Source organism: Pygoscelis adeliae, unplaced genomic scaffold (assembly GCF_000699105.1).
Source record: "Pygoscelis adeliae isolate BGI_AS28 unplaced genomic scaffold, ASM69910v1 Scaffold18, whole genome shotgun sequence".
Lineage (NCBI taxonomy): Eukaryota > Metazoa > Chordata > Aves > Sphenisciformes > Spheniscidae > Pygoscelis > Pygoscelis adeliae.
In genome coordinates, this window is record NW_008825558.1 from 3,971,588 (window position 1) to 3,995,598 (window position 24,011).

At 44.9% G+C, this 24,011-nt stretch overlaps 1 protein-coding gene across 1 annotated transcript; it reads right to left on the reverse strand.

Annotated features, from left to right (window-relative positions):
* Positions 1-1,450: 1,450 nt before the first annotated feature.
* Positions 1,451-23,990, reverse strand: COTL1 (coactosin-like F-actin binding protein 1; the record flags this gene model as incomplete). The annotated part of the gene is made up of 4 exons (XM_009332332.1): positions 1,451-2,790; positions 13,254-13,411; positions 23,568-23,650; positions 23,926-23,990. Coding segments are annotated over 4 exons (417 nt in total), but the record flags the coding sequence as incomplete, so codon positions are not given.
* Between the last annotated feature and the right edge of the window lie 21 nt (positions 23,991-24,011).

The following is a 24,011-nucleotide window of genomic DNA, read 5'->3' on the forward strand; positions in this document are numbered from 1 at the left end:
CCTGCCTGAGAAGATGAAATTGAGGCTGGAAACAAAACAAAACCCCACTAATTCTCTGCTATTAGTATCTTCATTAGGCTAATTTTTTCCATTAGGATTTATCCTGATGTCTTATCACAAGTGAGTAATTCCTTCACTTCCTCATTTTTCTCATGTGTATCTAACATTGCTCATGCAATTGCTGTACTAGTGACTGCAAGCTTGATATTCCTGTGGTCAAAATGGGACCACGTGTGCCAGTACACCATAGAGGCAATTCAAAGAGGGAATACAGGATCTTGCATGTTCTGCGAACTGGACTAAGGGCAAATGGGATGGTTATCTTGTATGAGTACTTTGGAGTCCCACTTCAAACCACTGCAGCAGTCAGGAGAAAATCCAAGGGAGGGACAAGCCGTGTGTCGCCTCTCCCAGCCCATCCAGCCGCTGCTGGTGAGTCAGCCCCAGATGCAGGGCACTGGGCCCCAACAGCGGCTGTCAAAGAGGGCACGGAACAGACACACCTGGAGAAGTTACCTGGAGGAGACAAATACTTAGAAAAGATTTAGAAAGTCTTTAGAAAAATACTCTCTGGGAGGCATATGCTGACTGAGAACAACAAAGCAACTGAAGAGGCCAGGGTGATGCCTTCGCTTCCTCCATCCCTGGAGGGAGCTCACCAAAGGCAGCACAAGTGCTCTGCTTTGTCTTGCTGAGATGCCTTTGAGCGGCTGAGAAAGCTGTTTTGCCTCTGTGCTGAGCTCTTTCTTGAGCAGTGCATCAAACCCCACACCACAGCTGGTGCTGATGAATTTCTCGCGATACTGCTGCCAGGCTTCAAGACCAGACTGAGACTGTTGTCTCAGTACCCCACAAGCTGTCAAATAAAAGTTTATCGTGGTCACTGAACTGGTAAGGCAAAGCCTCAGAGCATCGCAAGCTCTCTGCAAAGCTCCTTCCCGTTTGTTATGCCTGTCCCTACTGTTAGTCCTGTAAAAAATAACCATTTCCCTTCTTTCAGGGCAAGTTTTAGTAAGTTCAGTCCAGAATTGTAATGCCCCATGTAACGCTGTGCAGGAAGCTGCGAAACTTCACTCTGAAAGTGTCGTTCTTGCTCCCAAATCTGTTCCTGACCTCTCCACATTTATTTTCCGTGGGTGTGAAATTCTCTTTGACCTAATTACAATTCCCACTTGGCATTTTGGCGCTAGAAATTTGGATGTAGAGCTGCTGAACAGAAAGTGTGTCAGATGCACTGTGGTCACCTCTGCCTTTCAGAGCGGAGATGAGCAGACAAGGGCTGCAGGCACTGAGATCATTTTACATTTAAGCCAGTGTTTAATTCTCCTAATAGCCCCAAGATTGCAAGAGCCTTACACCCAGGATTAAGAGACCTCCTAAATATAGGCTTGTTGTTGCAGGGAAGGTAAAAGAACAACAGAATCACTGAGAACTGTTCTTGAAAAACATTTATTTCTGTAATGGGTTTATAGCGCTGACTCCCAAGCCCCGGTACAACAGTTTCCCCCTACACATAATTCTGGGGACCATTACCTTTGATGGAAAAAAAAAGCCATACAAAGAAGCCCCCCAAACAAACAGTTTGGTACCAAGCAAACTGTGCCCAGGTTATCTCTGAGCCTCTGCTGTTGCATGTTTCATCCCGACTGGGACAGAGCTGCCCTGCTCCATCCCTTGGTCACTGCTGCAGGATGGTTCACTGCCTAAAGGCCCCAAATAACTGAAGATGTTGTGTTTAACTGCAAAAAACAGGGGGGACATGGGCAGAGAAGGCTGCTAGGATTCAGCGGCTGCTATTTTTGCAGACATCATTTAAAAAGAAAATCTATGCATTTCAGTTTCACCTCCTGAGCCCCAGCATTAGGAAAGTCAAATACAAACCCAGAGACCAATGTACACAAAATAGTGAACAAGTGTCCAGACATTTCTAAGCCCCTCATTTTACTGTGCCATGATACCTCCAAAAAACAACGAAACCTCCACATTCGGATCATGTTGGATCTTATTTTTAAGAGGGAGGGGTAGAGATGCAGCACATAGCATAGCAACTGTCAAGCAATGTTTAAGGCAAATTTATTCCCATTTATTAAGAGTTGAAGAATTTTTTTGTTTGTTCACTTTGTTTTTTAAGCTGTTAGATAACATCTCAGCTGGACATTTAAGCTTAGACAATTTAATCAAGGTTTGAGTGACGTCAAATCAAGTTGACCTGAGCAAAAAATTGTATTCCCAAGAATATGGGAGAGAACAAATTTAAAAAAAAATCAAAATAATCGATGTTCAGAACTCCCCCAAAACTTTCTCCCCTCAGCAACCAGGTTGAGCCCAACTAAAACACACAGACATGCATGCATACGAAGAAGGACACAATGGCAAGCCTCTACGAACACAATGCTGAACAGGACCAAAGCAGAGCCAAACCTAAATTCCACAGACGCAAGAACATGGACAGAGTTATGAGTAAAAAAAATGGGGGGGGGAAAACCCAGAACCCCAGAGAGGGATGTTTCATGAGATGGAATGGAAAATAAAAGTCCGCTGTATGCAAAGGAAGGGAGTTCTTAGGTGCACACACAGAAAGCTGGGGATTTCAGTTGCCTCATCTCTCAGTTGTGTTAGTTTGTTGTGCCTTTCCCCTCCCTTTGAGATCCAGGTGATGGTGCCAGGAGGTTCATGCGTTTACTCAGTCTGTGCATCATAATTAGCCCCCCCTGCTTTCTTCAGCTCGTTCTTGATGTAATCCTCATCCAGCTCTTTGTGGTCACTGATCACAAATTCTTTGGCAAAGTTCTACAAGAGACAAAGAAAAAGCCTGTTAAAAAAGGGATACTTGTCCAAGTACCTGAATAAAGAAGCGTTATCCAGCTTCCACGGCTGTATGAGCTGTATACCCTTATCTGCTGTGGTAGGTATGATAAATAGAAAGCTGTGGATGAGACAGAAGACTAGTGATGGTAAAACCCAAGACTTAACCTAGAGAAATTTTATGTTTCTACTTCTACAGTCACTGGCTGCAAGACCAAATTCTGCCCTATGCAACAACTCTTCCTAGTGATAAATGCACAGTCTATTTTAGGTCAAGTTTCCTACGTAGTATGAAAACCAAAAAGCCCAAAATTGTTGACCTTCTAACTGCCACAGACCCTCAGCATAATCTTCGGCAAGTCACTAGTCCTGTCTGTGCCCTGGTCCTTTTTAGGAGCCGTTCTCCCAAAACAAGAACAGCGCTACACTACAGTACACTACAGTACCGTACCCCACCAGCTGATGGGGGGGTGCTTTGATTAAAGATTGAGCAACATGCAGATGGTATACAAGGCCAGTAAATCTACTTCGATAGATTTACTGACTCGTCCTCTCAACTATCTACTACACATCATGGCCAAAACAGAGATACTGTACTAGACAGGCTGCTGGTTTTGTTAATAGGCTCCACTATGCTCTGTGGTCTAATGATCCAAAGTGACCTTTAAGGACATGCTTTATTAATACACTTGTGTACTGCAGGGCAGCTATCTAGCTGCTTGAATGCTCTCTGCAACTTATGGGAGCTGGGCAAGCCCTAGGCAGCATGCTGTGATGGGCGGCTGTGGACAGAGCAAAGCTTTCTCAGAACAGATCGCTGTGAATGGGAACCCACGGTGCCTTTAGGGCACTTGTCACAGCAGTGTCACTACAGTCAGGGATTTGTTCCTTTTGGGGGGACTGTCCCTCCTGCCTTGTAGCAAGGGTGGCACGCATGTGTGTGCTCAGGTATTTCAGCAAGCATGCATATTTGCTTCTTGCTTCAGCATTTTCCTTCCCTTCCTAACCACAGCTGAAAACACTGCATGTGTCTTTCCCTTCCCCCCAACCCACAGAGGTTTTAGACAGCATGAAAAACGCAAGCATTCATTCAGGGCCAGAGACAAACTGAGGACAAAAAAAATGAATTAAAATCCCAATAGCCCTGCTGCAACGTCTCAGGAAAGCTGCAGTGCCTGGCTCCCTGGGCAGTGAGCTCCCCGAAAGGTGACAGAGGCTGCCTGGGAGAATGAGGCGATGCTTTGAGAGAGAAGCAGTCATCTCGTCCGGGTCTCCCTGGCACTGGAACAGCCCTGGCACAACCATGGAGGGGGGTTTCTAATTGGTTTCAGACTCTAAGCCATGGGAGAGCTCTTTATTTGGCAGCATCTCAAGCGTCTCAGTTTGGGATCAGAGTCGGGTAAAGAAGGGGGTGGAGAAGGATTCAGCTTGAAAAAGCCTCAGCACCTCTTTCATGCAGTGGAAGAAATGGAAGGGAGAGCAAAACAGCTCCCTCCCCCATGCCAGTCTCCCAGGCTGCGGCTGATCCTGTTTCACACTGTAGGAAATCCTCACTACCGAAGAGTTGCTTAGGCGGGGGAGGAAGCTTATAGCAGCTATGAGAAGCCTTGTCTGCTCTGCTTTAGTTTATCATCAGCTAGACAAAGTCCTAAGAAATTACAGCTGCTTCACAGCACCATTTTGCTCCACGCTTCAATGGTCAGCTATTCTAGTGTAAGGACAGACAGACATTACGGGCACTCATCCATGTCTTAGCAGAGTTCAGGGAAAATGGGAAAGAAATTGTTTATTTAGAGAAAAAAATCCTTTTTTTGACATGGGAAATGAAGAGGCAAACTGCCCAAAACATCAGATTTGGTCATGCTCACAAGTGTCCTACTCCCAGATTTCCCATGTGAGATCTCTGCAAAGCTCAGCTCTTGCTGAGACCAAACAAATGATTTTCAACTATTTGATGCTCACTGAGGTGTGCTACCTACATGATTTTTGAGCTGAGCCCTTTCAATTTCTTTTCTACGTGCTAACAGGTTTAACAAATGTTCCTCCACTCAGGAAGCAGATTATCCAGGACTATCCGACTTCAGTGCTAGTCTTTGCCCTGACTTTAGTGAGAACTGAGGCAGGCCCGTTTCTGAGAGGGATTCCATGGAAAGTGTGTGTATTTTATAAATGCAGGGAGGGTTTCCTTCAATGCCCAGTCTGCAGAATCCAGCTGATTCTGAAATTAAAACTACAAGTGCACTCATGCATGAACAGAGGGGAACTAAATTACATGTACCACAAAGTAATTATAATTACTCAAATGTCTTCTCAACTAGACAGTTATCCAGATGATTCCTGGGTGGTGATCTGTGGGCACCAGCCACTATTTCATGTCAATGCCACCGAGACACCTTGCAAGGTTTGAACAATCTCCCCCTAGCAGTGGCCAGATGGGTTATGTTCCCAGCCTCTCTTAAATATCCTATTAGCTGACTGGGCCACCTCTTGTGCCAGATTTGTACCCTCAGAGTGCAATCTGGGTCACTGCTATTAATAACTCTTTGCTTTATTCCTTTCTGCTGGCAGGTGCTGTCAGGGGCTTCTTTGGTTCTTCACACCAGCTCTTACCCACCACGATGTCTCATCTAGCCTGGCCCCAAGGGGAGAAGATGCTTCCGGTGAGTTTGCTGCCTGGAGCTCCTGATTTCAATATTCTGCTTGACCCTTCTTCAGCCATAGCCTCCCTCATCACTCTGAATTCACTGTTTGAGCTCTCTGGGGTTGAGCTTTTGTTCAGGGTGCAAATCATAAGGTGAAGGGAGGCATGTAAGTATTTTAGAGGCAGTTGAAACTGTCTCCTGTGTCATCAGGGCAGGAAGACAGGAGGGACTCCGGCTCTCAGATAAGGAGATTGGGCACCCACAATCAACAGCAGCACTTTCCAGCTGAGGGCCATCTTATCCAGAGCTTCTTGTCCCCACTGAAACTGCCAGAATGCAAAACTACTCCCAACTGATTTAATTGGGTCTGATGTTAGCTAGACTAGGCAATGGTCCTTATTTGGCGTGACTGTCATCTGCAATTATAAATAACCGATCATAGCAAACCAGCTCCTGCAAAGCACCAGGAAAAATCCTCACTTCAAGCGGCTAACAGCAATGCCAACAGGCACCCGACTTCAGCCAGATTTATGCTCTGCCACCAGATTTTCTTTCTGCCCTTAAGAGGCTGGGGTGGGGAAAGATCCTGCTTTCTCTTCTCTCACACATACCGATACCTAATGCCTTTCAAGAGAATTGCGGAAGTTATAGCCACCTAAGGCACAGTGTGTAACTCTGATGCTTGGGCCCTCGCTTTGCTGACATGCATCTTCATTTTACATCCTCCACTTCCTTTTCTCTTCTCCTCCCCCTATCCCCAAGCTTTTTACAACTGCAGCAAGCCCTGCGAGTGAATTCTAGCCTTTGTATTCACCCCAGAGTCACAACCAGCCTACCGATAAAAAAAAAAAGAAGCCAATTATCTTTATCACTCTCACGACACAACAGTGACCACAGTCTCTTTGCTTTGCCTCTCAAATCATTGAACACGATGTAAAAAGTAAGGTTTAGTCATGGTTCTTCAATACACCTATCTAGCACTCTTCTCCTCCCCCTATCCCCAACTTTTTACAACTGCAGCAAGCCCTGCGAGTGAATTCTAGCCTTTGTATTCACCCCAGAGTCACCAGCAGCCTACCGATAACAAAAACAATGATGCCATTTATCTTTATCACTCTCACGACACAACAGTGACCACAGTCTCTTTGCTTTGCCTCTCAAATCATTGAACACGATGTAAAAAGTAAGGTTTAGTCATGGTTCTTCAATACACCTATCTAGCACGTGCTTCACTTTGTGCCTGAGTAGCAGAGGGTCACAATTTTGCAACCCAATCCCCTGTGTCAACCTCCATGCGACACTACAGAGAGAAAGGGCTCCAACCATGCAGGTCAGGTTGCAAAAAGTGAGCCTGCATCTCTCCCTGGGAACCATGAAATTTGTACAGCAAGCTCAGTCCAACCTTTCTCTTCCAGACAACTTTATGGGGGGAAATAAAAAGGTGGAGTAGATTTTCTTCCTATTCCAGGCCCTGAATGTTTAGCATATGGGGCTATAAAATTTCTCTAAGCCAGCCAAGGGAAAATCTGTCTGGTGCAGATACTGTACCAAAAAGGTCTGCAGAGGCCCTTATAAATCCCAGCATGGGTAGGCCTGAAGCCAGAAGGAAAATCCTTGTATCGTCTACAGACACTTAGGTTGTTAGCAGCTAGGGATGGTGCCAGGTAGTTGAGCAGCTTCTTGCTGTTTTTATTTACATTGGGGCTTGCAGCAGCCTCCACTGATGTTCAAACTCCTCAGTTCCACAGCGCTTAACGTCACCACTCCCATCCACTGGTCAACTTATTTTCAGTCAGATGCAGTACAGAGGAGATGGCATCTCCCATGTTTCTTTTCCAGCATGGTATGAGTCCTAGACCTGGAGTCATGGGGAAGAAAGGATATGTCCTATGGCTGCAGCAGAGGTATGTTCTAGCAGGGCTTCTCCGAGTACAAGGAGGGCTATGAAGTGACAAGTGCCTATAGCAATACAGTACCACTGCCCTCCCCTCTACTCTGGCTACACCAAACCTGGTCCTGTGATCAGCTGTCAGAGTCCAAGCTATCAGCAAAACCCCTCTCTTCAAATTTACTCCTTGCCGATTTTTACATGGACCAGTTCCAGCCACTGGGAGAAGCCAGCCCAAACCTCTGGCAAACACATCTCAGCAATGGGAACTACATTTCAGCTGATCTGCAAATTCTTCCTATCTGTGCTGCATCCCACTGGAAAAGTCACAGGGCTGTGTGTCAGACGTGGGGTGATGACAAGCTGCTTATTCTGGCCTGAAGTTATTTATAAAGTTACCACTTTCTCTACACTAGGGCTAGGGGTTCTTGTAAATCTGTATCCATTTGGTATGGTCATTACAGTAAACCAGAATAGGAAAAACAGTCAAAAAGAACAATTCTGTTTGCCTTCCCAGAAGGATCTCACTCACCCTCCTGAGAAAGACTGTCTCAAAGCCACTGTGACATAGCTGTTACCGTATGAGTTTGATTTTCTGACTGCCTCTAACAAAGCTACTAAACCATCTTCTGTTTAGGGCACTGTAATAACATGAGAAACCTAATGCACATACATGGAGTTCTATGTGTTGTATCTGTCCCAAGACCAGGGACAGTAACCCCGTAAGTGGGTCCTCCCTCATGAGGTACCAGCATCAGTGCAGTGAGGAATCCAGAGGAAAAGAGAAAGTTGAACAAAAAATGATCTGGCCATGAGCTCCAAAGCAGGAACTCAGTAAACTTGCTGACATCACTAAAGCCAGTCAAATTCCTCACCAAAAATAATAATGAATAAAATGCCATGAATATTTGCTCACAGAAACAGAGCTGTTTTACCCCGAATATGATTTAGGCAAATAATAGAGCACATGACTTTGTGGGGGCAGGAGTGCTGAAGAAAACAGAGAAGAGCCAAAATTCATGGAAAATAAGACAAACTGGCAAAGGTTGGGTAGTCCCTTTGCTGAGACAGCCCTGCAGGGGAATTCAGTCCCGTCAGGAAAAAGACGTCCATGCTGCCTAATAAAGGGTTAAAAATCTCCTGGTAGGAAATGCAGTCATGAAGACAAACAATTTGACAGAGAGGAAGCAACACTCAGAGGGAAACCAAGTCCTGTTTTCAGTTCTTTGGCATTTACATCAAAACCGAACCACTTTAGCACCAGTTGCCACTCCAGCCCCACAACCGTTGTGCCTGGGCTTGTCCTTACTCAAAGAAAAGCACCGTAACATCATCCCTCTGCCTCTCCTCAAAGTGAACGGGGCTGTTCACTGGAAGGCCTGACGCTCCTCTACTTAAAACCCACAGCTGCCAGGTTTCACCTTGCAGGAATTTTTATGGCTGAACTGAACCTCATGCTGGCAGCCACTCCTGGCCATGACAAGCAGCTTACAATAGCCTTGATTTCTGGGCTTAAGCTGACCGACCTGTTTCTGCTGGGCCTCTGGAATAAAACAGGTCAAAACAATGGCCCTCAGAGCACAGCGAGTCTCCTGGATGGATTTGTACTAAGGCTGAATGCTTGTGCATATAAAGGAGGTGAAAGGCAGAACCATCCTTACCGCCAGGGACATGAAACATGAGTTTAAGACCAGCTTTGGATGATCTGCTTTTTAGCCAAGTAGAAAATATGCCCAAAGCCTTTCCGTTCAGCTGGTGTCTACCGGCAGCTGGGTACAACCTTGGCATGACTGTGATCAAACTGCAGCTGTGCAGAGGGGACAAATGCTGTGGGGTCTGCTGCATGTGTGGCTCACTGTAAGCATCTGCCAGTTCACCCACGTGCACAAGGTAAGACACGCTACTGCTGCTGACAAAATAGGTGCAGCCTTGTAGTTTAAGTCATCCTGGCTTACTGTTTCATAAAGTTCCCCAGCTGTTATGTTTAGATCTTTCGAGATCTAGGTTTAGACTGTACCCCAGAAATGAACTCCCAAACATCTTAAGCAATGGTCTGCAAAGCACGGGATGTTGTGTGCTACTACCCCCCACCCCTAGGTCTGTCCTTGGCGTAGACAGAAGCTCAGTGGAGAAAAGATGGGATACTGCATCACCTTACTCCATGTCTCCATTTACACAGGAAAGTCTCCACACATTAGTACTTAGCTACACCCTTAAGAAGATATAGATAAATACTTGTTCCCCATCCTGGCTTTACTTCTAACCTGCTCTCAGCTGAACCACCTGGACCAGGTCACAGGCTTGATCCAAGATTTCCAGCTGAGGTAAAGAGGAAAGGATGGAAAACAAATGGCTGTGAAACAAAGCTACTGAATGTTCCTTAAATGCAAAATGCATTTTTCTACAATCCAAAATAAATACAATAAATGCAAACCCCATTTTCCAACAACATCAAAGCGGTAATAAGGATAGTCCCAAATAAGCAAGAAGACCTGATTCGCAGCTAGTACAGATCAGGAGAACTATGGCTATTTGCACCAGATGAGTGCACCATCCCTGTAATTTTACAGTTATTACAGCTAAAAATCAATTGTCCTTTCTTCCTGAGAGATTTTCTGGCAACCTCCTCCGATGACTATCAGCTCTGCTTCCCAAGCCACCTCCCTATAGACTTCACAGCACCTGCTCGCCCTTCCAAGGGAGGAATACAAAAGCGAGGGCAACCCAGTTCCTTTCCTTGCTTTATGATATTTCATCCTTTTGTTCACAGGCCCATAATCTACTCTTCAACGGTTAATGTCCCTTATGTTTTCCTTATGGCAGGTGCTTCTAGGCCACCGTTAATAATCACCATGTGTGAGCACTCTTTATTCTACAGATGCAACGTGGTGGGTTTTGCTTGCTAGGCAGTATTCAAGCTGACTGTCTTTCACTTTGAGTGTCTCAGCGGAAGAACGTTTATTGGCGTTTGTTCAGCTTTGAGCAGAGCTCAACCGTAGCTCATCAATGCATCTACAACGTAGCAGAGAATATATAGCAGGCCTCCCCTCACACTGGAGCTTTGGTCTTAAATAAAGAGCCACAGTTAGCTTTTGCAAAAATTACAAGATAGTGAGAGCCCTTCAAGTTTTACTGAGGGCTTCTCAGACTGAAGAGCTGTTGTTCTACAATCCCAACCACTCACTTTTATAGATCACAAAATCAATGCTGTTATCTGCTGTACAAAAAGCCTCCTTGTGCCACACTTCCTTGGAAGGAGAGCCATGTCGCACAGGGTAAGTGCACCTATGGGCCATGCACGCAACTAAAACTGCAGAGAGCCAAACTGCATCAATAGCCTAGATTCTCTTCAGGGTTTGTAAAGAAAATAATTCCCACTTTAGGGTACTGCTTATTCCAAATGGTGAACCAACACTGAGTCAGATTTGTAGTTTATCATTACAGCAAACAACCAACTGTATTTTTCTATGTATAACTTGCATCTCAAATAATCTCTGTAAAAAACAGAAGCAGTGGGGTGACTGGGAATGTACTTGAAGGTCAAGAGAACTAGTAAGAGTGAAATAGTTCTGGGATAAATTCCCTCCACTAAATTTCAGTTGGACTTTCTTGTCGTCTTTTGTTTTGACAGATTATCTGCAAGGTTACATGCATAAAAAAAAAGAAAATAGTTCTGCTTTTATCCCATCCGGCTCAGAGGGATTCAGTTGCACATGTAGAACTATTCAAAAGAGTTGTCAAGATAATGTCTTATGGAAAGGAGATCACCACTGACATTACATTCAGAAATGCTTTGGAGTGGGTGGGTGTTGTGGTTTAACCCGGCAGGCAGCTAAACACCACACAGCCGTTTGCTCACTCCCCCCGGGGGGGACGGGGGAGAGAATAAAAAAAAAAAAGTAAAATTTGTGGGTTGAGATAAAGACAGTTTAATAGGACAGGAAAGGAAGGAAAAATAATAATAATAGTAATAATAATAATGATAAAAGAATATACAAAATAAGTGATGCACAATGCAGTTGCTCACCACCTGCTGACCAAGGCCCAACCAATTCCCGAGCAGTGGTCACTCCTCTGCCAGCCAACTCCCCCAGTTTATATACTGAGCATGATGTCGTATAGTATGGAATACCCCTCTGGCCAGTGGGGGTCAGCTGTCCTGGCCGTGCCCCCTCCCAGCTTCTCGCTGGCAGGGCAGGAGAAGCTGAAAAGTCCTTGACTAGTGTAAGCACTGCTTAGCAACAACGAAAACATCGGTGTGTTATCAACATTATTCTCATACTAAATCCAAAACACAGCACTGTACCAGCTGCTAGGAAGAAAATTAACTCTATCCCTGCCGAAACCAGGACAGTGGGTTATAGACATGGTTGCTCAATAAAAGTGTATTAAACACAAGTTGTATTGTTTTCATATTTCAGTACAGATTAATTGGAATGTGAAACCTTTTAAGTAACAGCCAAGAATGGTTAATGTTCCACCAGATTATTAACTCATACAGACTACTAATCAAAGATGAAACAAGTGAAATTGCAAATTGTATGTAACAGACCTGAGGGACAGATCTTAGAACAGCATTCAGGAATGCTATTCAACTCAACAGGAATAAGTTGTCTAAACATATTTTAAAAAAAATCTTGGGCTTTGTGACTCTTGCATGAATCATTCATTAGTACTCTATAATTTCATCTTCAGCTACAATTACACAGTTTCAGCTGCTTTGCATGAACAGAGATTTGCTTTCCTATCTCTCAGGTGTCATTACAGAAGTTTCTATTCAGAATGGACCACTCTGCGTAGTGGTCGTTTTGAAAGATTTAGCACCAGTGCTTATCTTCTGGAAGGTTATGAATTTATTATATTCTTCATGCTTCTTATCTAAATATAATCTTCTGTATCATACAAACTACCAATGAATTGAGGAGGACTTCATTCTCATCCTTCGTATTGTCCTATTGAGAGATTTCTTTACATAGGCAAGAACACAATTACTGAGGGAGATTGTTTCAGTGGTCAGCCTGTTCTCCAAACACGTGAGAAAGACCATTTCTCAGGCATTGGAGAGCTGGCCCTAGGTTTATTGGAAGAGCTAATCTTGCTTTAAATAATTCTTCAGAGAAAACATGCTAAACGTTAGCATCGTCTCCCTTAAAGTCAGCTTTTCGGCAGCAGTTCTTTGCAGCCTTCCACAATTCACTTCTCTCACGGCTGTTGCTTCCTTTCACTCGCTTGGACTGAGCTTGGAGCCCAACAGAGTGAGCCCAGCTCAGAGTGCCCTGGGAGGCCTTGACAGAGTTAAATGATAAGCTCAGCTGGGGCAGGAAAATTCAAGTGAAGCCCTTCCAAGATGTGTACTAAGCACAGTTCTCTTTTTCCCTGATACGCCCAAAGCCAAACAGAAGACTATACAAATCTAGTTAGCTATTAAGAGCTGTTAGTTAATTGGTACTGATAGGGACTTCAGACTTTAGTTGATTACGTCCACGAATTCATTGTGCTGAGACAAAAGGCCTCAAGAGAAAAGTTTAAACAAGGGCGTGGGGTTTTCTGTTTAATTTTACCTGCTTAACACAACACTGCCTTGTTCTCTACCATTCAGTATTATGTTATTTCCATATCAAGGAAGGACATGGGAAACATCTTAATGGTGACAAGGAGGGGAGTGCATGTATTCCCTCTTCATGAGATACTTAAGACAGCCTTAAGCTCAGAGGTGCTTCTTTATGCCTGAGTGCTCAAAGGGCAGATGTTAAGTCTTCCTAGTAGGAAGACAGGCAGTAGGAAACCATCTTCTTTTTAAAGGATTAACTACTAAGTTGAAGGATGATCCGATCCTTCCCCCTCTCTTACCTCCTGCTGGTGTTTTTAGAGCTAAAGGCGATGAGAACTGGTGGTTAGAAGCAGAAGGAAGAGGTTACCTGTACTACTTCTTTGACCAGAGTCTTGTCGGTCCCAGTTTTGGCTCTCTGCAGGCCACTGACATCCTCTCCAATCCAAGTGATGAGGGCAAACTTGACTCGCTTGCTCATGGCATCGCCGGTGGTGAATCGGACAAAGCCGAACAATCGAACATCATCTGGAGAGACAGAGCAACAAGGGTAAAGTGATTGAAAACAGAAACATCCTTGCCTTGCCATTTTCCAGGGTGAGACTATTGCTCTCAACTTAAAGACCAAGTCAAGGCACTGATCCTGTGTTACAATAGCATCATTCTGGATTAACAGGGCAATACAGGGGCTCTGCTCACGTGCCCTTCACTTGCAAGGTGCACTTTGCCAGGGTTGGGTCTGACTTTCCTGGGGTGCTCTGAGTTACTGGGAGGAATCTGGCTGTGCCGCCCACCCTACACCACATTGGTGTGCTGCTAGTGAGTTTGGAAATGTCTAAAATACAGTCAACAGGCAGCTCAAGAGCACAGAGCCAACCCCAGCTACATTCAGCCCGATCATTCATCTGCAGGTCACTGGTCAAGTAGAGAAGAAAGTGATTTCCCAGCATCTCTTTCTTACAGGATAGCAGGATTACGGTCACATTTTATAACATATACCCAGAAACTGGCCATTGTGCAAATCTGATCCTTTCCTTCCTTTCAGCAACATTTCTGGCTCACTCGTGGTATGAGTTTACAAGAAGGAGGGGAGAAGAAGGAGCAAAAGAAAAATCTGCAATTACTTCCCCAGATGTGCTTTTCTACTCCTTCCAAAGGCCTTGGATTTTAAAACTGTTCTGATCTTTGTTTCACAGCTGGTTTCTGCTATATTGCACCAGACGAGTTATTTAGTCTGGCCACGTGTAAAAACCTTGTAAACTCCTTGTCTCGAAGAGTTCGTTCCTTCATTGCAGGGTGACTCATCAACCAAGGCAGATGGACGCCTTCATGATCACAGGCTCTTAGAAAGCGTGCGATACCATTCACTCATATCCCCAGCCTCGGTGGCATGCGTGATACTGGAGCCTTCAACCAGGATTGTGCAGAAAAGCAGAGCAGATGGACAGTTGTGCAATCGTGGAATATACCTAATCATAGCTACTTCATCTGTTACAGGTCACTCAAGACCTTTTAAATGAAATGAGTTGACTCAAAATAGAAGAACAAACTTGCTGTTTGTAAAGAATCATGTTAATCCCGGTTACGCTTGTTGTGACCAGTTCAACGTGTTTTATAGTTTTTTGCCATCTTGACTACTGCCAGGTGAAAACGCAGGCTCCAGGTGGAGTAACACTTGCCAACATCCCCATCCTTGGATCCATTACAGCATGCTCCATGAACGGTCAGGACAGCCCCAGGAGCTCCGGGGATAGGGGAGAAGCACCTCGAAATTGCTCCTCCTCAGAAAATAAGCTGCTAAGAAATCAATGCAAAAAAGTGGGATTTTCTCTGAAAGCTGACAGATCTCAGAGCTTCTTTAACACTTTGTTTTGCCAAAGTGTGAGTAAAGACAACTTCCCCTAGATAAAAGATAAGAAGTTTTTAAGTCTGGAAAAAACCCACTTATGCTCTCCCTGTTTTGTTCTCTATGTACTTTTTTGTCACTGATAGAGGACTACTGGGGAAAAATGGAAAATGTTTTTTGGGGGGAGGGGGGTGAGCCAGTACAGTGTTTAAAACAAACTCCTCTAAAGATTTCAAATTTGAAACAAAGAAAAAGAGATCTTACTCAAAAGAAAAATCCACATGGACCTTTGGAAGGAGAGTAAGAGTCATGTACTGACAGTGCAGGCAAACAAAACTTCTCTCAGATACCCTATTACTGGCAAGTACAAGAAACGCACAGAGAGACTCCTGTTTCTGACAGTAAATCCTCTTCCCAAGATTGATTAGAACCATAAATGAACCGACAGCCAGGAAATACCCAAGGTGAAGAGAGACAGTAAATCCCCTAACGTTACTATTAACAGTTCTATGAAAAAAAACCTTGCTTTCCCAGATCTGACAGTAAAGGAGGCCACGCTCTGCTAAGAATTGTACTGTGGTTCCTATGGGAACACAGTGCTGAAGGCACTTTAATGTCATCAAGTCCTGGCCCCTACTATACTGTAACCGTGTCACAGCCCTTCCCATGGACCCATCACTTTCCACCTTGAGTATGTAGGTTTTTCACCCCTGCCCCTTCTACCAAAGGCTGTTACAGATCCTGAAGACTGCTTTGGAATATGCCCCTTTATAATAAAGAGAATGCAAAAATATAATGAATGTGAAGAATTCCACGTTTTTCTGCAATGCTTTTTCATAGCAACGTAGAAAGGAGGTTGAAGGAATTTATCTGTCAGCATGAACTTTAATTTGACATGAGCCCACAGATCATTGGCAGCAGCAGGATTTGCTTCTCAGCAGAAGAGTTTGAGTGCTTTCCCCTCCTGTCTGAAAGCAGCTTGATCAGTGGCACCGAAGAGAGCCAAACCCAGCAATTCCACATGGGCTTTTATCTATTAGACCACCTACTACTCAGTGACTATGAGCACCTCTTTCTTCATCATGTTAAGTCACAGTAAGTTTAATGAGCGACTGAGGTTAGCTGTGGGACTCTGAGTCACTATCTTGGGCAGAATTTACCTGGGGCAGGTTTACCTGTGGGGGCTTGAAAGGTTACACCCGAGCTGCGTGCTTTCTCCTCCTACCTCCCCATGGAGGTTGTATCCCCACAGCAGGCAGAACAGGCTCTTCAGCTGCCACTTTTCAGTCCGGTGTATTTAATATAAACTACCAATATGTGATGCTTTAAGTTGATGTGCCAGTCTGTGAATTGCAGCAGCTGAGGAGCATTTCAGCAGCTGCAGATAAAGCCAAGAGGGCATGTGAGTTGGAGCCCTTAGCAATTAACACATCTCTTCCTAAAAGGGCAACAGGGACAGACGTGGAGATTTTTAGCACTAGTTCAGCCTGGCTATGTGCCCCTCCAACTGCAGGTCAAAATCCCTGAGCAGAAGTGGTTGAGTTTCACAGTTAGTCTGAAGCATGTTCAGAATGATAACGGGATCAAAACACAAGTTCTTTTATACTCCCAGATTTCCTCTTTCACAGTTAAGCGGTTCTACCCTACCAGATCACCTTGCTCTGCTGGAAGTCATCAGTTCCATCAGTGCCAACTCCCCTAGAAATCTCAAGGCATTAATATCCACCCCCCTCACATCCCCCCACACCCCTTTTCACACAAAACCACTTACAGTGGTTTTAGGAATTGCTGGGTGTGTGGGGGAGCCTAACAAATGATAGGGAGACAGTAGGTTTCCTCTGAAAGAGGAAATCCTGCCTAGCTCTGTGCAACCACCTTCCTAGTCACTAAGCCATGAATTTCAGGGCAGAGAGAAGCAAATAATAGATCTGGGTAGAATGGAAATAGCAGCTTTATTTGAGAAGATCTCACAAGTTACAAAGCAGAAATTAACAACATTAATTCCTACTAATATCACTACTCCTTTAACTACAATTGTACAGCAAGACAATAGGGCTATACAAACAATGAAAAGTAAAATGAATGCCTTAATGAGCATCACTTAGTATTTTTCTCCAAACCCCTTACTTATCAGTAGGCAGGATTTTCCAAATATACCGATTAAGCTGCCCTTGGCTGTCAACAAAGCTCGATGCCAAGCTGCAGAGATTTCCTTGATGGTATTCTCCTCTTTTTCATCCACTCAAGCCCTTTGGTTCAACTGTTCTAAAAAATTCCCCATTAGATTAAAATGCACTGACTCATCAGTAAAAGATAATAGCTGCAGGAAAGAAATACGCTGTCAAAAGCTTCATGGTTCTTAGTCTTACGGCTCTGAATGGCCAAGCCAGAGACATGCCAAGATAAGGCCACTGCTACCCAGCTTCACCTGCCTGTTAAATCAAGGCCACAGACAGCAAGGCAGCTGATGGAATGATCTGCTTCTGTGTTCTGTCCAACAATGAATTACTGATGGCATGGGACAAGTTTCATGAAGGATTCATTTTGTTTGTTTCAGTTGGATTCATGTTAGATTAAGTTGTCCATTTTCCACCTCTTCAGTCACCCCTGTAGTCATGTGGCTAGAAGTGCAGACAGAAAATCCTCCCTACCTCTTACGGTACTATGTTTTCCCTCTTTAACCCTCTGTTGAAGCCCATATATCTCCGATGCAATGCTGCCTTGCACCATGCAGACACGTTCATTAAGTCATCTGATACAAATACAAAATGTTTGACCTCAGGACCATAACCACAGGGCATGCTGTAGCCGGGGCACCAACCTCACCCATGTAACCCGGGGTGGCTGACGTGAGTACAGGGTACGCGGGACGCAAGTGCGGGGGGAGGATGACCCCACACTGACTTCTCCAGCTTTCTCTGGTCCAGTGAAGCCACCAGCAGCATTTCATGAGAATGCGTTGCTGCTACCCCAGTGACAGTGGTCCTGTATTGGTCTCTCTCCTGACCTGGGTATATACTGGACAGCAGAGTGGGAGGAAACAGGGGATCCAGCTAATCTTTGTTACCCTTCCCTGAAGGAAGAAACGGTTGCGTTAGTTGGCCAGAAGTAAGGGCCAGGCAGGCCCCAAAACCAGGGGCATACAAAAGATGTAACTCTTCTTTACCTGCTCTTATGCCTAGCACAGGATGGTAAAATGCAGGCCCACAGCCATGCTATTTTCATTAAGCATCACAAAACTAAACTGAATGAAGGGAGTTACTATTTCAGTGCAGAACTCGACCTAATGAGTTACTCCCACAAAAATTAATGAGAATATTCCCTAGAACAACCTCCTGTCCATTGCAAGGGACAGTCGAAGCCACAGCTCCAGCTGGCAGCCAGGAGATCGCTGTCGAACGCATGCTGTTTCGGCTGACCCTCCCAAGAGCAGGACTTTCACAGCAAGCAGGGAGGGCACAGGGGCCGGGAAACGCTGCAAAGACAGCGTGAAATTCCCGTAAGCCAGCCATGGCCCCAGGTCTTCCTTTAAATAGATGTTAAGGGAAAGCAGGCAAGGTGAACATTAAAGAGGAAAAACGAAAGCAGTAGGAGACTGATTTACAAAGCCCATTTTAGCAACTTAAGATGTAGCCAAATACAGAGAAGCACCTATCTCATTATATGTCCTCGTGCATTTTTACAAATCTTTCCTACAACCTAAGGTGGCAACATAATCTTGGTGATCTCTCAACTCTTAGCTCCTAAATTTTATATGCAGGCCAGGCTTTATAGGACAATTGTCACAAGCCCAAAAGAGTTTGCATTTGTCTTAGGAGCCAATTCTATTTCTATTTTCTTCCTAATATTTTATGTCAACCAGAAATTATTTTATAGCATATTTATTTGAGACCAAAGATTTTCAGTTCTTCCTTATGCTGAATGCACAAGTGTGGTTTTGGTTTCATCTTTTCAGACACGCAAATAACTATCCCATTTCATGCTGTCATTGCAATTATTTATCTGGACTGGGGCTTTCCAAATAAAAGGCTCATTATTTCTTTTGTCAGAGATGCATTGAAAAACAACTGTTCACATGTGGCATGGGGGGGAAACACAGTCTTCCGACCTCTCCATTACCTAAATGGCAGAATACACACTTTAAAAAAATTAAAGTATACTACAGACAGACACAATGCAATGCTCTGCTGCTTTGTAATACAGAAACTGAAGCAAGCTGTCCGGTGCAGTCAGGTATTACTGACACACACAAAAGTTTAAGCGGATGTTTTTAACCGGACTTACAGTTCAGTATCTCAGTTGTATGTCATTCTACCTTTCTCAGCAACTGCATCACCAGCCCAGTTATGAGACCTTGAAATTAAAAACAACAACAACCCCCAAGAGCCTTCACATCCTTCCATACAATAACCTTCAACTCTTATCTGTGTTTCTGGCTTCAAATCCACCAACTCAGCTGTTTTTTTTTAAAGTGTACTGATGGCACGTACTACTAAACACGGAATTAATGCTACATCTGGATCCATGCCATCTGCAGAGGCAAGAGCTGTAACTGTGAAGTAAAATGGATCAAAACCCTTGAATTAAGTCCTTGTTTAACGCAGAGGTAATCTGTGCTGTTAAGCCCAACCAAAACAGTCCTTAGCCAGAAGACACAGGGGGTGTCTACACCGTGTGTTTAATGACCCTGACACAATTAATGTCCTCAGCTTTGGTCTCCAGACTCTTGGGTCGAAGGCCAATACAGTCGTGTACGTTGGTCATTACGCAGGACTGCAAGAGGAAGTGCCACCAGCGGCCACCTCCTAATCATATAAGGACTTTACTGTACCAGCCCTTTAAACCAACCTCCTTGACTTTACTTTGGGATAGGCTGAGGAGAGGTGTTCACACATCCGAGGCTGGTCCTTGGAGGACAGAGAAGACTACTGCCCGAGACTAAAGCAGAGTCTACTACATCCCAGCCAAAGTGTTTGAGTCATCTTGTGGCCTGACACAGACCTTGACAGCAACAGCATGACAGAAACTGATATGCAAAAGTCCAGGGTTCAGGCTGTGTTTGCAGCATGATCTCGGGACCCTGAACAAAAGGGCACCGAAGAAGCTTTTCTTACCGTGTTTTCTTCCTTTAAGAGTGGCAATTGCTGTCCCCAGACAGTGGGATGGGAAAAGGATGATAGTTTGATTCTGCAGTTCCTTAAACTTTTCTGCTAGTACACAAAGCTTAGTAAAGAGCTTAGGAAGAAAAAGCCTCCGCCCCAGGATATGTAACATGTAGGTGTGATGTGCAGTGCATATCTGAGAGTAGAGCCGTGAGAGTAGTGAAACCTGCACAAGGTAGACCGGGTGCAGCAGCAGTTCCTGGCTCAGGGCACGGGCCTCACTGCCCCAGGAGCTCAGCATCTCGGTCTGCCGTGTGTTCCTTCAATGGCAGCCCACAGAGCGTTGCCAGAGAGACGGTTTCTAACATGGTCTTTTTGAACTGCTACTTCCATTAAAAGAAGCAATTTCAGTTTCTTGCTTTCGCTTTTGTCCTCAACCACTCTCGTTCCCCGAGGAGGTTTGCAGGATCGGTAATGGGTTGGGCCATGGTCTACATGAAAAGGGTTCTGTATGGGGGGAAGAAAAAGCAAAAACACAACCCTGCTACCAACAACCCCCTCCAGCCCTTCCTAACTCTGTCGTTGCACAAGGCAGGCTATCCACCACAGACCAATGTCTTCCAAACTGGTACAAAAGACCTTCTTGGTCTCAGAGCCACATGAATTAGCACACACTGACACCGCCTGCTCTGTAATTTAATGCCCTGGAGGGAAGCAATACATACCGCATGCTGAAGGTGCTTTTAATAAGAATGGTTATTAAAGAAAGCAGGGGACACAGATGTTTGCCACTCAGAGCAGCACTGAAATAGATGGTGCAGAAAGTAGAACAGAGCAAGCTCTGACGAGGGGCTTGGTGACACTTTGCACGCTAGGGTTTTCAATTCCAGCTCCAGCTCTCACCTTCAGCCACCAAATTATGCTCAGCCTCTACCAGAGGCAGCTGCAGCACTTTGTGGCTTTCAGGGCAGTGTTTTTCACAAAACAGGAATTCAAAACAAGGAAGGAAGTTTATTCTGATGCCAGTTTTTTAAATCTTTTAATCACATTTTCCAAAACCGTTTGCGTTGATAGTAGCTCTTCTCCCCTCCAGCAAAATGTAGAAGGAGATGGGGTGTGGACCAGGAGGGAAGAGACGTAGCAACAGGAAGGAGTAATATTTAGCAGCTCTTCCCATCCCTTCCTACTCTTTTTTACTGATGCTGTTTCAGTAGAAATATTCCAACCAGCTCTACTTTGTAGTAACATTTGGCACCTTTCTTCCAGACGGGAAGGAAAGCTCTAACTTCACTGCTGGCACGAGCCTTCTTTTCTGACTACGTCTAGTGGTCCAGGCAAAGGGCTGCTGCACAGATGGAGGCACTGAAACTTGCATCTCTTGTTTCCCCAACTGCTGCACCGTAATTCGTGGGTGGAGGAAGATCCTTTCTAGCACTTAGCCAAGAACCCGGTACCTGAATTTGCCTAGTTCTTGAAGTCTCCGACAGCTGTGCTCCAGAGGTAGGTTTGAGGACAACCTCTTGCCCCTGGTCTGCCAAGGAGCAGCCCATACCAGGTGCATGTGAAGGAAGAGGGAAAGGAGGAAGAGGGAAAGGGAGCAATGGAGCAGCTATAAGGGATTTAACTCCACATTAAAGGCTAACGATAGGCCACAGTCTACCCCACAGATGCCCTTTATTTAACTCTTCCCTTACCGTGCCTCTGCCTAAAATATACAAAATTTCCTGTTTGCTGTAAAAATGCTTCAGTATTGCGGCCAGCTTGGTACTTTGCTGGTATAAAACAAGGTTTCCTTAAACTTGGTCTGTTTTAATACCCTGTTTATAAGTAAGGATTTGGCACATGCAAATGATGGCAAGAAAACAAAACTGGCCATATTCCAAAGTGCAATATGTGCCTCCATTAGTTGTTATACGCATCCTACCCAGCCCAGCCCGTGCCTGCTCTCTGCCAAAGCCCCTCTGCCTGCTTAGCCACTGGATAAAAGTATTCCCTTTGCTACAGAAGGGAAGATGAGAACTGGTCTTGAGCGGGTGCCACTCCAGACAAAATATTAAAAATCAGTTCAGACAAAAAAAGAGATGGACTCTCTAAAAACAAGGAGAGAAAATAAATGGGGAAGGTTTCTCTGCAAGCTTCAGATGTCTGGAGATGGAGACACTGAGTTATGTCGGCCACAAGAGGAGACAGAGAACATGGTACTCGGATACGGAAGCTGTTGACCTCCCAAGAAAACTACTAACCCTTTAGATAGCATTGGCACGAACTTCAGCAGTGCCGAGCCCTGGGTTTCCCCATGTGCCAGGTAATTGCTTTTTTCCTTATGTTGCCCATTAAGAAGAGTTGAGTGGGAAGGAGTTCTTGCAGTAGAGAGTTATGAGCTCTTCTGACACCGACTACAAAGAGGATTCTTTTCGGTTTTGAGAATTTTCCTGCAAGGGTCTCAAGGACAGCCGGAAACAAGTAGCCGTGTTAATCCTAGTAAGACCCCACTGCAAATGTCGTAGCAGAGCAGTCTAAACCGCCTTGATTTAGTGGCTGCTTTCCAAGGACTAAAACGTATTTTCCTCCTGTGATATTTATTGACTGATCAGACCAGTCCTGCCCTCGTTTAAGTTACTGGAAGTTCTCCCCTCCAACTCAGTAAAACACAGCCAAGCCCTAGGACTTGACAGACCAATTTGGACAGGGACTGGCGTTTCAATAGCTGTGGGACTCTGACTACAGTGCCTCCGGGACTCGCCCCACCTTGAGAAGGGAGAGACTGCTCAATACACAATTCCTTCGCAGTACACATACGTAATTCTAAAACTACAGGTTAACCATAATACTTGATTGTAGAGTAACTAGATGAGTGAGGAAGACTTTGTTATAGTCCAGCATTAGTTACAAATGCTTCATGTCTCGTGTCACTTGGTGACATTGTTAAATAGCAGCCAAGATAGGAGGAAAAGCCATACAATTTCCCCCTGTACGTTATTTTGGGAGAAATCAAAGCCCGCTTTTGTAAAACACATCAAAAGTTAAGATCAGATGAAGTTAAATATTCCTCAATTTATTTTCATTTTCCCCAGGCTTTGTTTCTCCTGTTAATGTTCTACAACCAACAGTTAAACAATCAACTGCCACGTTTAAACCTACAGCCGCAACTGTTGCGGTTGTGCAACGCCACAAACACGATTGTTTTCAGTGCTGTATTGTTTGAGCCAATCTTTGGCATAACCACTCTCTTCTCGGGTTTCATGTTCTTAAAAAATCCGAGCAAGCCTTCTAACTGCAGTTACTTTAGCGCTATGAATACAATTTACAGAAGAATTCTATTGCAAAACGATCTGTATGACTGCATCTTTCTAGCCACAAAAATTGAGTTGTCTTTGCTCTTCAGCAGTGCTTTGAAACTGCAATGCTAAACAAGGAGACCGTTGCTAATCAAGCGTTTTACCTTGTTCGTAACCGACAAGCAATGAAAAACTGTGCAAAGGGGGGGGAAAGCCCGAAGGACCTTAAGTCTAAGGGTGAGACAAAGGACCGGCTGGACTACGGACCTCAGCGAGTTGCACTCTGCGGCGGCTGGAAACCCGATCATGCAGGACAGGGCAAAGACGGGGAAGCAGCAGCAGCAGCGCTGATTCCCGTTCACCCAAGTTTCCTCCCGTCCTTTCCCCCCTTGCAGCGGGCACCCGGTAAGGTGCAAGCACACCCGGTAAGGTGCCAGAGCAATCAAGACGGAGCTTACCTGTGCACTTCCTTTTAAAGGTTTCATAGTCTACCCCTTGGTCTCCAGGGACGATTGTGGAACCATTGTATTTAAAAGTCACCCTTTGGGAAAGGGAAAAGAGAAGGGGAATAATACATTTAAAAGTCATCCTTCGGAATGGGGGAAAGGGAAGGCGAATAATATATTTAACAGTCAGCCTTTGGGAAAGGAAGAGAGGAGATGGGGAAGAATGTATTGTAAAAACACATCCTTTAGGAAGGGGGGAAGAGGAGAAGGAGAATAAGGGCTATAAAAGCCGCCCTTTCGCGAGGGGGGCGAGGAGAAGGGGAATCACAGAGCACCGGTGCCTGTCCGGGAGATGCCGGCGGCCACCTACCAGTTCACCTCGGTGGCATCGTCCCTGACGAGGTTGTACGCCTCCCTGCACGCCTCCTTGTCAAAAAAAATGTGTGTGTGTGTGTG